The 13,712-nt window shown below is 42.6% G+C and overlaps 1 protein-coding gene across 4 annotated transcripts; it reads right to left on the bottom strand.

Annotated features, from left to right (window-relative positions):
• Positions 1-1,728: 1,728 nt before the first annotated feature.
• aftphb (aftiphilin b) lies at positions 1,729-12,700 on the bottom strand. Of its 4 annotated transcripts, none has more exons than XM_063007893.1 (10): positions 12,567-12,700; positions 9,352-10,917; positions 8,907-9,031; positions 8,053-8,179; positions 7,740-7,796; positions 5,383-5,475; positions 5,155-5,188; positions 2,845-2,928; positions 2,545-2,668; positions 1,729-2,072 (listed from the first exon to the last, which is right to left on the bottom strand). In XM_063007893.1, exons 2-10 carry the CDS (start codon positions 10,882-10,884, stop codon positions 1,940-1,942), a joined length of 2,310 nt encoding a protein of 769 aa, XP_062863963.1. In that variant the 5' UTR covers positions 10,885-10,917; positions 12,567-12,700; the 3' UTR covers positions 1,729-1,939. The 4 variants fall into 4 exon arrangements, with proteins under 4 accessions (XP_062863963.1, XP_062863964.1, XP_062863965.1 ...); XM_063007894.1 differs by having other exon boundaries at positions 2,845-2,925; XM_063007895.1 differs by having other exon boundaries at positions 5,155-5,185.
• Positions 12,701-13,712: the final 1,012 nt, after the last annotated feature.

The raw sequence follows: 13,712 nt of genomic DNA, 5'->3' as shown, positions 1-13,712 counted from the left end.
TAAACGATTCAATTAAATCGATTCCTTACATGCAACGCAACTAACATGTGGCCCGAAGTATGTGGACACCTCTTCTAATTACTAAGTTCAGTTTCTTGCACCCTAATTTACACCTTATGGCCAAAAGAATGTAGACATTCCATTAAATAATTCATGACTCTTAGGCAAACTGATTCATCTGATGCTTCTAAATGTCAATGTTCCACACAATCTAAATTTTAATTTGTTTTGAAATATGGAAACTAATTTCTCTTTAATATAATGACGCTCATTCATTTAAAATGGGTTTACATTTAAAATACGTCTCTGAGTTTATCCTGGACAGATCACCAATCCAGGCGGTTGATTAGCATAATAGACCCAAACACCCTGTTTCATTTTTGTGTGAAATGGAAATAAACGTAGTAAAAGTGCAGCTTTGGTGGATTTTTGTTTAATAAGAACAGTTTCTCAGAGTCAGTTCATCAATGTGCAAATTCTTCACTTCAAATACAGAACAGGATTTAATAAACATTAGGGATGTAACGATACACTCTACCCACGATGCGATTCACGATACTGGATTCACGAAACGATTTTTTCCCGATTTTTTAAACAAAATTAATTTGAAGACGAATGATGACAAAGTTTCCTTTTATAATTTCTATTAAAAATAAATAAATAAAATACTGTATTTGTGCTTATCTTTTCTTTATCTAAATAATGAATGCCCTTTTATTTCTGAGGTAGGTACAAACTATGCAAAACAATGCCGCAAATAATACTAATAAAGAAAGTATCCTCATATAAATAAATTTGGCTGGAAAATTCCGAACCTGGCAACCCTGTAATGACGTCAACCAGGCGAGGTGAATAGCGCCAGTGCCCTTTGCAATTTAAAGTGAATATTGATTCATTATACATGTAAACCGATTTGAATCGTTACACATGTGAATCGATTTTTAACTGTCTTGTGGTGCATCGTTACATCCCTAATACTGTATATATAAACACACATATAATGTGAACACAAGCAATACATATGATAAATAAATAAATACATAAATACATTAATATACTGTACATCTCCATGACTGATATAGAGTGATAAAACATGATAAATAAATAAGTAACATTTATTAATACAGTGCATGCTTATCAGAAAAGTTAATAAAATATTAAAGCTGCAATATGTGACTTTTGGGGATTTGGGGACCCCTCTGGTAGAAAAATGTTACTACATTTTATGCATTTGCATTTTTCTTCTTCATAATGATTAATCTGATTTATTTACGTACTGACATCCATCTGATATATGACATTAAACAAAAGCAACAGAGAAGATTTCCTCTTTCCATGACAGAGTTTTGGGTTGTTGTACATACTGCAGCTTCTCATACATTCTCATACATTCAAGTCAGTTTAAAATAAATGAATCCTTTGATATGTTTGTAGCTGAATAAAATAGTAACATAAAACAAAACCATAATTTTTGTCAATCGATTTGTCCTGGTCAGGATCTCGGTGGGTCCAGTTCCAACAGGGAAACGCTGGTTGCAAGGCAGGAACACCCTGAGCAGGTTGCAAATCCATGGCAGGGTTTCGGACGGCCATGCAACATTCGTAGCCAACTTATGCATGTCTAGACGCCCAGACCCTGATCTCAGCGGTGGTGGGCTAGCGCAACAGACCACCGTGCCACCCAAGTGCCCAGAAAAATGATGTCAATGTTAATAAGTCTGACTGATTTCAAGTAAAGACATTAGTGTGTTTTTCTTTTCTTTACCATGTCGTGTCAGTTCAGGAAAAAAGAAAAGCATGAACACCAAGGATTAACACCAAACACACTCACTGCACAAAATGAAAAGCCGCCGGAAATGAAGGTGCGTCCTCATGTTCTACTGTTAGACCTGCTGTTTAGGTTCACACAGGTCAGAGCTGCTGGAAAAGCGGCTGGAGGTCAGAGGTGACCGAGAGTCGGGGTCAGGGTGGAGGGGAACATCAGGACTCTAGCGGTCATGAAGGACAGGTCGGGGAGGAGAGAGAGCACCCGTACGGCCTCCTCACTCGTGTGTTCGTCTATCTCCGGCTTCCTGTGAACACACACACTCGTTAGGCTTAGTCTCACTTGAACAGTGAAAGCTGTGACTGAAACAGGTGCTGCATCCCAATCGTCATTGTACAATACTAATAGTGGAATTTCCTTGCCTTTGGTCACTGTCTGTGAGGAGTTTGGCATGTTTTCCTGTATCGGCACGGGTTTCTTGTGGGAAACTCCAATTTCCTCCTAAGCTGCTCATAGGTGTACGTGAATAATAAGTGCATGGTGCTTTGTGATGGACTGGAACCCTGGTCAGAGTGCATTCCCGTATTCACGCCCAGTGGTTCCTGGTAAGTTCAAGATCCACCACAACTCTAATATAGCTACTCAAAACCTTATAAAGTGTTTAAACTTCACCTCTATGGCATGTTCTCCACATTTCTCTAGGTAGATATTATGTTGTATAAGTACCATGGACTATTGGGTGTGTGTGTGTGTGTGTGTGTGTGCGTATGTGCACACACCTGGTGACAGTACTATTTTTTTCAATACTCTCCATCAGTTTGCTAAATACATCGACTGTACTGGCGGCAGTGGTGCTGCATTCCGTTCCAGCAGTGGTCAGCTCGTACAGCTCTGGATCCACTCCTACATACACAGTGACACGTCTATATAAATCTCTAAACGTTTCCTATAAACACAACACACTCAAGCACTAGGAGCAACACATGCAGTCAAGGGGTTTCATTTGGTTCAGTAAGGAACAGTGGTTCAAATTAAATAAGTTAAAAGTACAGTCTGTAAAAAGGTTTAAATTCGCCAACCTGGCAACGGTCCGTCTGTATCACTGTCTGAGCTGGAGTCGTCCACCGGCCCAAAAAAATCCAGGTTCAGGTGAGTGATGGCTGCTTAGAATTAAAGCACACACGGAGGAGGCAAGCAAAAATGACAAGGTGGTTAACGCTTCCAAAATCCTCCAGCATCCGCTCATATATTATTTATTTATTTATTAGGATTTTAACGTCATGTTTTACACACTTTTGTAACATTCATGACAGGACAGGTAATTACTGCTTACACAAGATTAATCAGTTCAGGGTTTTTTTATGTCAAACACAATCATGGACAATTTAGTGTCTCCAGTTCCCCTCACTTCTATGTCTTTGGACAGTGGGAGGAAACCGGAGCTCCCGGAGGAAACCCACACAGACACGGGGAGAACATGCAAACCACACAGAAAGGACCTGGGAATCGAACCCAGGACCTTCGTGCTGTGAGGCGACAGGGCTACCCACCAAGCTGGCCCATCCGGTTATAAGCTTGCGGAAAGTTTAATGAACCAATTCACATTTCTAACACACACACACAAACACACACTTCATATTTATATATGTGGGACTCTTTTGTGTGTGTGTGTTGTAGCCCAGTGGTTAAGGTATTGGACTAGTAATCAAAAGGTTGCTGGTTCAAACCCCACCACTGCCAGGTTGCCACTGTTGGGCCCTTGAGCAAGGCCCTTAACCCTCAACTGCTTAGACTGTAAGTCGCTCTGGATAAAAGCGTCTGCTAAATGCTGAAAATGTAAATATATGTATATATAGATGTATAATAAATGCGGGCTAAGCATCATGTGACTCCCGCCCCTCACGCAGGCTCCGTCTGACCTTCCCTTCCTCAAACACGGCCAACCACAGGAAGCGGTTTTAAGAATTCACAGAGAAGTAGCGTCACAGTGATGCTACCACCTCCACACCTCACAGTAAGTCACTTCACATGAACATGACAAGCTGATTTATAACCACAGTTCCCTTTTTGTTTCTGCAGCTCGATGTTTCTTATAACGCACAGCCCACGGTATCGTCTACCCACCGAGCCGAGCGAGAGAAGTGAGCACAGAGAAGTGAGAATAAAGGACATAAAAAAAAAACAGGACGGAACAGAACAAAGAGACAAGAACAAGGAGGAAAAGTCAAGATACAACTTTTTATTTGCTTTGATTCAGTTTACAAGAGTTTGTCGGTGCATTTTGAGATAGGGATCATGAAAAAAATGAGATTTAACAGAAAAAAGTGCATCAGAGAGAAGGCGATTTAAGACAGATCAGGAGCAGGATCACAGTTTATCCGAGGTCAGACTTAATCACTATATGATGAAAATGATTGTTGTGTTTTACGGCTGTTTAACAGGATGATGATTCTCCCTAAATGTAATGCTAAATTATTTTAAATGTGGATTGACATGAAGTCTATAACAGTCTTCTGACTCTTGTCATGAACTGCCTCGGACATGCGCGCTGAGACCAACCGCTTCTTTTCACCTGCTAGAGTCAAGGTCTTACAGAGTGCAACATAAACCGGGCGGAGCAGGGGCCGTAATTGCAGCAGCAGTGACGTTGTGCCACCCCAAACAGACACACAGCCGATCGCATCCTGAGGGGATCAATAGTGTCAATCTGTGTGGGCACCTGGCTGGTTGATAGCACAGCTGAGGTTTGAAGTCGTAGCACGTTAGACATTCGTGTATACGTGTACAGAATAGTGGGTACATGGGGGGTAGTTAGGTGTCACAGGGGTCTAAAAGTGGAAAGTGGAATAAGCCTGGAGTGGTAACTGGTAACACCACGTCCTCTCGGCACGTAGGTGAATAACATCCGACCTGTTCTCCCTCAGGCACAGCTCATTGTTGTGGGCTAGTGCACTGGACCGCTGTGTCGTAGCTTCTAATTTTCATGGAACTGAGAGTCCAGTTCTGTTCAGTCCAGCCTGTGTAGAGGTGGCACAGAAATGAGAAATATTGCGTACTGACCGAACGAGGTAGTAAGATCCAGCCTGACAGTGCAATCGTAAAGATACGGCCAAGGATTGAAATCAGTCAGCACACGAGCACCTCGAGTCCCATATATAAAAAACACAGGACTACAGGACTACAGCACCTAGGGGTTTAAGGCAGGTCAGTGTGTTTGGTAGAGGGGAGGTCAGGAGGGCAGAAAGCACCACATGAGGTCCATAAGCAGAGAGGACAGTAAGGATGGACAGTAGGAACAGGAAAGCTGGATCAGGAGTAAGATTTCTGTCGAGAGTGGCGGCTGCTTTTGACCTGCATTACAGAGAAAGATGATCTGCGCTGAGACGTACCGTCCTGGTAGAAGTTCAGCGAGGCCGCCACCTGCTGGACACACACGTACAGCACAACATCTCAACATGAGTGATGATGGGAGGTCAGCAAAAATATGTAAACACCTGATCATTCGCATGTTAGACATTCCATTTCAAGTCCCCATTACACTTTTCAGCTAAAACTATAACAGCCAGTGTGTGTGTGAATTTTATTTAGATCGTTTCATTCTATTCTTTCCTCTGTACCTGAGTGCATAGAGTGGATCTTCCTTGGCTGGGTGAAAATGAGGGAAACACTGGCGAGGCTTTCACAGGATCTTTGGTAGGTTCAAGCATTCCCTGAAACAGGAGAAACACAGACAGAACGTTTGCATTTCCAAATTTGAGCAAATCAACACAATAACTGCAATAATCGCAGGGTCTGAATGTCAGTGGTGCTATCGACTGGCCGGGCGTCTACACAGACACGATTGGCTATGTCTGATGGAATGATGCCCTGTCAAGGTTAAGTTTTCTCAGTGGAACCTCACCCACTTCAATCCTGACCAGGGTAAAACAGTTTACTCTTATTTCCAATCTTATGTTTTAGGTCATATTTATGCAGAAATATAGAAACAGTTTATTATCTAATCAATTGAGGGTTGAGGGCCTTGCTTAAGGGCCCAACAGTGGCAACCATCAGGAGGTGCACTTGTCAGTGCACTCTCAGTGCGGGTCCCAAGTGATTTGGGACAGTGGTAGCCTAGTGGGTAGAGCTTTGGGCTATCAACCGGAAGATTGGTGGTTCAAATACATATATACATATACAGTGTATCACAAAAGTGAGTACACCCCTCACATTTCTGCAGATATTTAAGTATATCTTTTCATGGGACAACACTGACAAAATGACAATTTGACACAATGAAAAGTAGTCTGTGTGCAGCTTATATAACAATGTAAATTTATTCTTCCCTCAAAATAACTCAATATACAGCCATTAATGTCTAAACCACCGGCAACAAAAGTGAGTACACCCCTAAGTGAAAGTTCCTGAAGTGTCAATATTTTGTGTGGCCACCATTATTTCCCAGAACTGCCTTAACTCTCCTGGGCATGGAGTTTACCAGAGCTTCACAGGTTGCCACTGGAATGCTTTTCCACTCCTCCATGACGACATCACGGAGCTGGCGGATATTCGAGACTTTGCGCTCCTCCACCTTCCGCTTGAGGATGCCCCAAAGATGTTCTATTGGGTTTAGGTCTGGAGACATGCTTGGCCAGTCCATCACCTTTACCCTCAGCCTCTTCAATAAAGCAGTGGTCGTCTTAGAGGTGTGTTTGGGGTCATTATCATGCTGGAACACTGCCCTGCGACCCAGTTTCCGGAGGGAGGGGATCATGCTCTGCTTCAGTATTTCACAGTACATATTGGAGTTAATGTGTCCCTCAATGAAATGTAACTCCCCAACACCTGCTGCACCCATGCAGCCCCAGACCATGGCATTCCCACCACCATGCTTGACTGTAGGCATGACACACTTATCTTTGTACTCCTCACCTGATTGCCGCCACACATGCTTGAGACCATCTGAACCAAACAAATTAATCTTGGTCTCATCAGACCATAGGACATGGTTCCAGTAATCCATGTCCTTTGTTGACATGTCTTCAGCAAACTGTTTGCGGGCTTTCTTGTGTAGAGACTTCAGAAGAGGCTTCCTTCTGGGGTGACAGCCATGCAGACCAATTTGATGTAGTGTGCGGCGTATGGTCTGAGCACTGACAGGCTGACCCCCCACCTTTTCAATCTCTGCAGCAATGCTGACAGCACTCCTGCGCCTATCTTTCAAAGACAGCAGTTGGATGTGACGCTGAGCACGTGCACTCAGCTTCTTTGGACGACCAACGCGAGGTCTGTTCTGAGTGGACCCTGCTCTTTTAAAACGCTGGATGATCTTGGCCACTGTGCTGCAGCTCAGTTTCAGGGTGTTGGCAATCTTCTTGTAGCCTTGGCCTTTTTCATGTAGCGCAACAATTCGTCTTTTAAGATCCTCAGAGAGTTCTTTGCCATGAGGTGCCATGTTGAAACTTTCAGTGACCAGTATGAGAGAGTGTGAGAGCTGTACTACTAAATTGAACACAACTGCTCCCTATGCACACCTGAGACCTAGTAACACTAACAAATCACATGACATTTTGGAGGGAAAATGACAAGCAGTGCTCAATTTGGACATTTAGGGGTGTAGTCTCTTAGGGGTGTACTCACTTTTGTTGCCGGTGGTTTAGACATTAATGGCTGTATATTGAGTTATTTTGAGGGAAGAATAAATTTACACTGTTATATAAGCTGCACACAGACTACTTTTCATTGTGTCAAAGTGTCATTTTGTCAGTGTTGTCCCATGAAAAGATATACTTAAATATCTGCAGAAATGTGAGGGGTGTACTCACTTTTGTGATACACTGTATGTATATATGACACATCTCTTCTTCTTCTAAACCCGGATAAAATACCAGTAATACCAGTACCAGAATGATCGCTGTGCTGACCCCCAATTACAGAAGCAGTCAAAGGAAAAACTAAAACAGAAACAATCATGCTGTTGTAGTGCGGTACTCACCAGACCCGCGGCGAACATGGGAACGATCATGGGCTGCTTGTTCTGACCTGTAAACAACTGCAGGGGAAAAAAACAAACACATTGAAAAGTTACACCAGCTTAGCTACCAGATTCAACAGCTTTTGACATTTCACTGCTGAACACTACTACAGCAGCACTAAACTACTACACTGAAATGCCACACAAACCAAACACCACACCACACCATTACTACAGCAGCTGTTTACATATTTATAAAACCGCTGTGGTGGCCTAGTGTAAGACCGCAGTAGATGAGCAGTGAATAAAAGTACTGCCAGCGGTTCCTACTTACTATATTGTGGATTCCCAGGCAGTCCAGCAGAATTCTGTTGCTGCGTGATCCCACCCACTGCACCTTCAGACCATGGGCACTGTGGATGTCCAGCAGGTGATGCCACAGGGCTACGGACTCCTTGAACCTACACAGACGGGGAAATGGATGCGTAAAGTGTTGATGTGGCTCATACGCTGATAGTGCAGCAATTCTTCTCGCCGATACATTGATGGGGGTGCGATAATGGTACCCATTACAAAATATACATTTCTCTTATTATAGACACCACCAATTTTATTATAGTTACCCCTAACTACCGCGACCAAAGTGCACTTCTTTTCACCAACCAAGACTTCTACAGTACATAGAGCAACAACAGGGCGTGTCTATGCCTTAACCAGACACTAGGAGTCACTGTTGGAGCAGTAATAAAAGGATGTTGTTTATCTGGTCTTCTCTCCCTCAGACGTAGCTAACTGAGCCTGTCGGGCACCCATGCATGCCAGGACTGATCTCAAAATGCAGTCTATTGTCATTAGAGGTGATTTAAGCCCCTAATTTAGTAGTATACCAATCTAAAATAGCTATACTGATAATGACATGCTATGCTGGGATGTAGAATGACATCACAGGACGTCTAGTCTTAACTGACAAACATATTATTCATTTATTTATTAAGCTAATTGCTTCATCAGATCAGAGTTGCACCGGGTCTAACGGCACCCGGACACACTGGATGTACACTGTGGTGTACAGAGCGCCAGTCCATCACGGGGCATCTCATCCTCACCCTACTAACTGTGCCACCCTGATCATAGGAACCAGGGTTTGATCCTCACTTTCGGTCACTGTGATTATGCACAGTACAGCACCTGAGTTCTTCACGATCTTTGAGCTCCAGCAGGGTCATGAGGGTCAGAACTTCAGGATCTTTCAGCGTGATCTCTAAGGGGAAAACGTTCTTGAGAAGATGCTGCAGTCTGAGACTCAGGCCATCCTAAGAAAGCGGAAAAAGCCAAATATAAATAAAAAAAAAACAACGATAATGATGTGTGTCAAACATAAAGAAATCAGATGGATCCTAAAATAAGGGCTTTAAAACTTGGTGGTCACATTAGGCGTTTGCTGACCACATGTTTGCTGGTTTAATGCCATTTTTGGAGTGTGTAGGCACTCAATCATGACCATCTCATTTCAAAACATTAATAAGGACTCGATGAAGTCATTAAATGACACCATCTAAGTTTCTGTATGTATATTTCTAACCCAGCAAATGTTGTCATAATAATGTTGTTTTAATCCAAACTACCAACCTACCAACACAAGATCAGTCTGGAGGTCTTCAGCGTGAGGTTCTGTGGCAGAACCACTTTGCCGTCCCTCATCGAACGCCGCCCATGACTCCGGCTGCCTTCCGAATTCCTCCTGCTGGCCGAACGCCGACCAACATTCACCCTCCGCTCCTGCGAGGCCTCCAAACGGAGCTGAACTGAAATCTGCAAAGCTTTCGCTGGGAGGAAGCTCTGAAAACAATCTGCTGTCCTCATCGTCGGCCAACAGCTCTTCCTCTTCCTCTTTTAAATCCTGCATGGAGTCCGTGTCTTCAAACTCGTCGTCGGTGGAGCAGCACGTCAGTGCGGTGACAAAGTCAGCAAATCCGTCCTGAGTTGATTCTGTGACGTCTCCAAAACCCTGAGTGAGGTCCACCTTGAAATCAACCGAGTTGGATTTCACTTCCGTCATGACCCCATCAGGCTCATCTTGATAGAATGTCTCCACTGTGGGGGCGACTGTGGTCTCCTTAAATTGTTCTTCCCCTTCTGTTTCGGCAGCCAGCTCAACTGTGGGACTCATTGCAGACTCTGTGATGTTCTTAATAAATTGGGCATCAGAGGTTGGATTGATCTTAGCAAGGTTCTCAGAAACATCGCAGCCTGGTTCTTCAGAAAAGGAAGCTTTTGTCTCCTTGATGTTATCAATGACCTTCTCAACCAAGGGGTCTGGTGATGCATCAAAGGCACCATGGTTAATCTGTTCTTCACGAGAGGAAGCCATGGTCTCATTAGAATCATCTACTTTTATTCCAGGCTCATCAGACGTCTCATTGTTCTCAGTTAACTTTGCATCAAGGACCAAACTAACCTTCACCACTTGGACAGGTGGTGTATTAGGTAGTTCTGCAGGATCTTCTGACCCATCTTGCATCTGAACTTCCTCCTTTTCATCCCGTACCTCCATTTCCTTGTTGCTGAGACCTTCCTTGATTTCAGTTCTCCCTTCTTTTACTACATTCTTCCCAGACCTGAAGACCTCTCTGTGGGCATCCAAAGGTGCAGGAGAACCAGTGAACGCTGTAGAACCTTGACCAGCTTCTAAGCTGGAATTCCCGGCTACAATATCAGTTCTAGATACTAGAACGGTCTCGGTGCAGATGGATCGGTCTGGATCTGGATCGGTGCAAAGCTTGATGTGCTGAGGCTCAGAGGTGCTGGATAATCTGTGATGCCCTCTAGAAAAGACCTCAGACGGCTCGTTCTGCATGATGCTAAGTGAAACACCAGTAAGAACTTCCAGTTTCTTATCATTCTGGTATTTTAGCTGCTCAGATTTGGACTCTTCCTGGAGATTCTGTGTTAGCTTTTCCGTCTCAGTCAGGTTTCGTCCGAACGTGTCCACCTCGCTCGACTGACCGGACGTGCTAGAGGTGTCCAGCTCTGAGAAACTGAAACTGGAGGACACGCCGCAGCAGTAGACGCCGAACTCGCCGAAGTCGTCTTCATCTTCCTCCTCTCCGCCCTCGTCGAGTTGAAGCGGGGAGGAAGAGTACAGACTGACGACGTCAGGTTCCATGACTCTCTAGCGCCACCTAGAGAACACATACACCTAAAAATAGAAGAAATGTGTGCTTAGATTGAACGACGGGACCAGAACAATTGTGTTATTTAATAATAACAAGCATCATAGTATAAGTATAAGCACATGTGAGTGGACTCTTTGTTATAAGACATGGTTTTAGAATGAGATGACTGAATCTATTGCAGCTGAGAGAGTTAAGGGCCTTGCTTAATGGTTCAACTGGGATTCAAACCTGCAACCTTTCGATTGATAGCGCAAATCTTAACCCTTGAGGCTGCACAACATATCCTATACACTGTCCTACACACACACAGGTGAGGAAGAGTAAACTGATCATGATGAAATTTGGAAGACTGGAGGTGGACCGAACTTGCAAGTCATGTCAATGTTATTGTCTTTTCTATAATCAGCTCCAGAATTATTGACACCCTTGGTAAAGATCTGGGCTTTAAATGAGAGGTTAGGTTTGATTTGGTCCAGGATCCATTCCTTTGTCTTCTTTGCCATCATGCTTGATAAAAGCTTTTAGTGTTGCGGGTCCTAAATTATGGAACTCTTTGCCACTTTCCCTCCGCATGAGCCCGTCATTATCTGTTTTCAAGAAGCATTTAAAAACTCATCTTTTTAAGAGTGCTTTTCCAAGTTCATAGTTACTTATTTTGATCTTTTTATTTTTGGTCTCTTAGTCTTTAGGTCTTTTATCTCTTTTATCTCTATTTCTCTGGCTTGTTTTGTTATTTTGTGTTGTCTGTATTCTCATTTGTTTTTATTGTACCTTATTGGTTGTCATTTGTCTTGATTATATTTGAATTGTACAGTGTCAGTGTCCTTGGGTGTCCTGAAAGGCACTTATAAATTAAATTCTATTATTATTATATTATTATTAAAAGGCTCTGGAATTCTTAAAGGCTCTGTAATGACCATAAAACACAATAATAGCCAAATGTTCCATTTAAGTTCCAGTAATTCCATTTAAGCATCAATTAATGGCTTATCTGGGGTTTTTTTTTCGGTAAAGTTTCAGAGATTCCAGATACACACTGAAGCTGTTTGGGGTCTTTTTATGTATTAAAGCTTTACTTAATATTAAATTTGTATTAAATTTACCACTGCTTGAATTTGGCCACAAGTAAGAGCATCAAAATCTCACTCATTAATGACCTGACCAGGACTGAAGAATGTGTAAACTTGCCAGATGAATTATTTAAACTGTGGAGAATAAACCACACATCCATTTATTTGTTTATTTTGATTAACTGATTCTACTTGATTGGGATCGCGGTGGGTTCTGGAGCCCACCTGGAAACATGTACCCGCCCCTGTGCCAGGATTGGCTGACTCAGGAGTAAATAAAGAAATGAGCCAATCCGAGCACGGGTTTCCTGACAGTACGGAAAACAGGTGGGACAAAAGACAGCACAACAGAAAACGGGTGCGTGAAACAAACGGGAAGCTTTTTATATACTATAATAAACCCCAAAATAAAAATAAACACACAGAACAGCGACTTTGGTCAGTTCGCTAGCTCTATGAAACGACTACTAACTGTGAAGTTATTACGGTTGTTGTCGAATAAGCTTGTAGCTTTCGTTAGCTTTGTAGCTAACCAGTGAAGTAGCTGTCAAACGTAGATACCTTAGTTACATGTGTAAAAGAACAAAATTAACCAAACTTACCTTTATTTAATTAGAATATTAAGTCGACATTTCATTTAGTCGTTCATTTTTGCATGGCGTTCTTTGTAACGCGTGAGTTTTATTGTAGTTGAAACAACCAGCTCGTTAAATATAACGGACATGTACCGGTTCTCATTCCCTGATAATTTCTGCACTGCTCGGAATTTGGTTCCTTCCCAGCATCCTTTGCAAAAGACCGTTGTTGCTGGTGTCAAATATAAACATCGCTTCTTAAAGTAAAATGCAAAGATACAAAATTCAGTCATTTTATTTTAAACAACAGCCTAATCCTGGTCAGACCTAAGGATTGATAAACCTAATTTAGAGTAGCATATCTATCTATTATTTCTATTTAATCACTTTGGGTTCCATTACTGACAAATATCTTGATGGTATTTCTATGGTACATGTAATACAAGGGGATGGTCCCTTGGCCGGGGGCACTCGATGTACAGGCACAGAGGGAGTCAGGCGGCATTGAGGTCAAACTGGTTAGCCAGCTGCAGGCAAGAAGGAAAGACCATATTTGACATGAATAATACAGAATCTACAGATGAGTGTATGAATGGGAGGAAAAGGAAAAGAGCTAAACCAAGAATAAAGAAACTAACGGTTGAAGCTGTGTGTGACTGCAGCATATAAGCCTTGGTAACTGAACATTCAGGGCTTCTGCTGTTATCTCTTATAGAGAAAGGTTGATGTATTAAGAAGCCCTCGGCTGAGACATACTCTCTGATCTTCTCATTATTTTATATAAACGCTGATAATGGTTAAAGCTGTAATCTGAGTCTTTTCTCTTATTAAAGAACACAACACTGGGGTATTCCTGCCTTGAACCCAGTGTTTCTTAGAGGAGTCAGACCTGCCTTAACTCAGACCAGAAGTTTATACATGCTGTATATCAGTTTTATTTAACAAAAGATTCACTAGACTGAAACCAGGTAATAATAATTAACACTTAAAATGATCAGTGACAATAAACATGGGAAAACAAAACTACATTGCTAAACTTCACCTCAGGCATACACGATTCATCCACTGTCTGTATTACTTCTGCTTTTATCATATTTAAGGTCACATTGGGTCCTGTTTGCTGGGCGTAGGGCAGGAAACTCCCCAACAGCTGCTAGTTTATCACAGGGCAAA

Source organism: Trichomycterus rosablanca, chromosome 13 (assembly GCF_030014385.1).
Source record: "Trichomycterus rosablanca isolate fTriRos1 chromosome 13, fTriRos1.hap1, whole genome shotgun sequence".
NCBI classification, from domain to species: Eukaryota; Metazoa; Chordata; class Actinopteri; order Siluriformes; family Trichomycteridae; genus Trichomycterus; species Trichomycterus rosablanca.
Note: the sequence above shows the minus strand (reverse complement) of the source record. Positions and strands in the feature narration are given on the sequence as shown.

Bases quoted from the DNA above. Each gene is read 5' to 3' on its own strand.
- aftphb (XM_063007893.1), bottom strand. From the start codon at position 10,884: ATGGAACCTGACGTCGTCAGTCTGTACTCTTCCTCCCCGCTTCAACTC. The intron at 8,180-8,906 runs GTGCTGTACTGT...CCGTCTGTGTAG, and splicing joins AAAGATCGTGAAGAACTCAG to GTTCAAGGAGTCCGTAGCCC. The intron at 5,189-5,382 runs GTACAGAGGAAA...GTGTGTGTCCAG, and splicing joins GATCCACTCTATGCACTCAG to CAGGTGGCGGCCTCGCTGAA.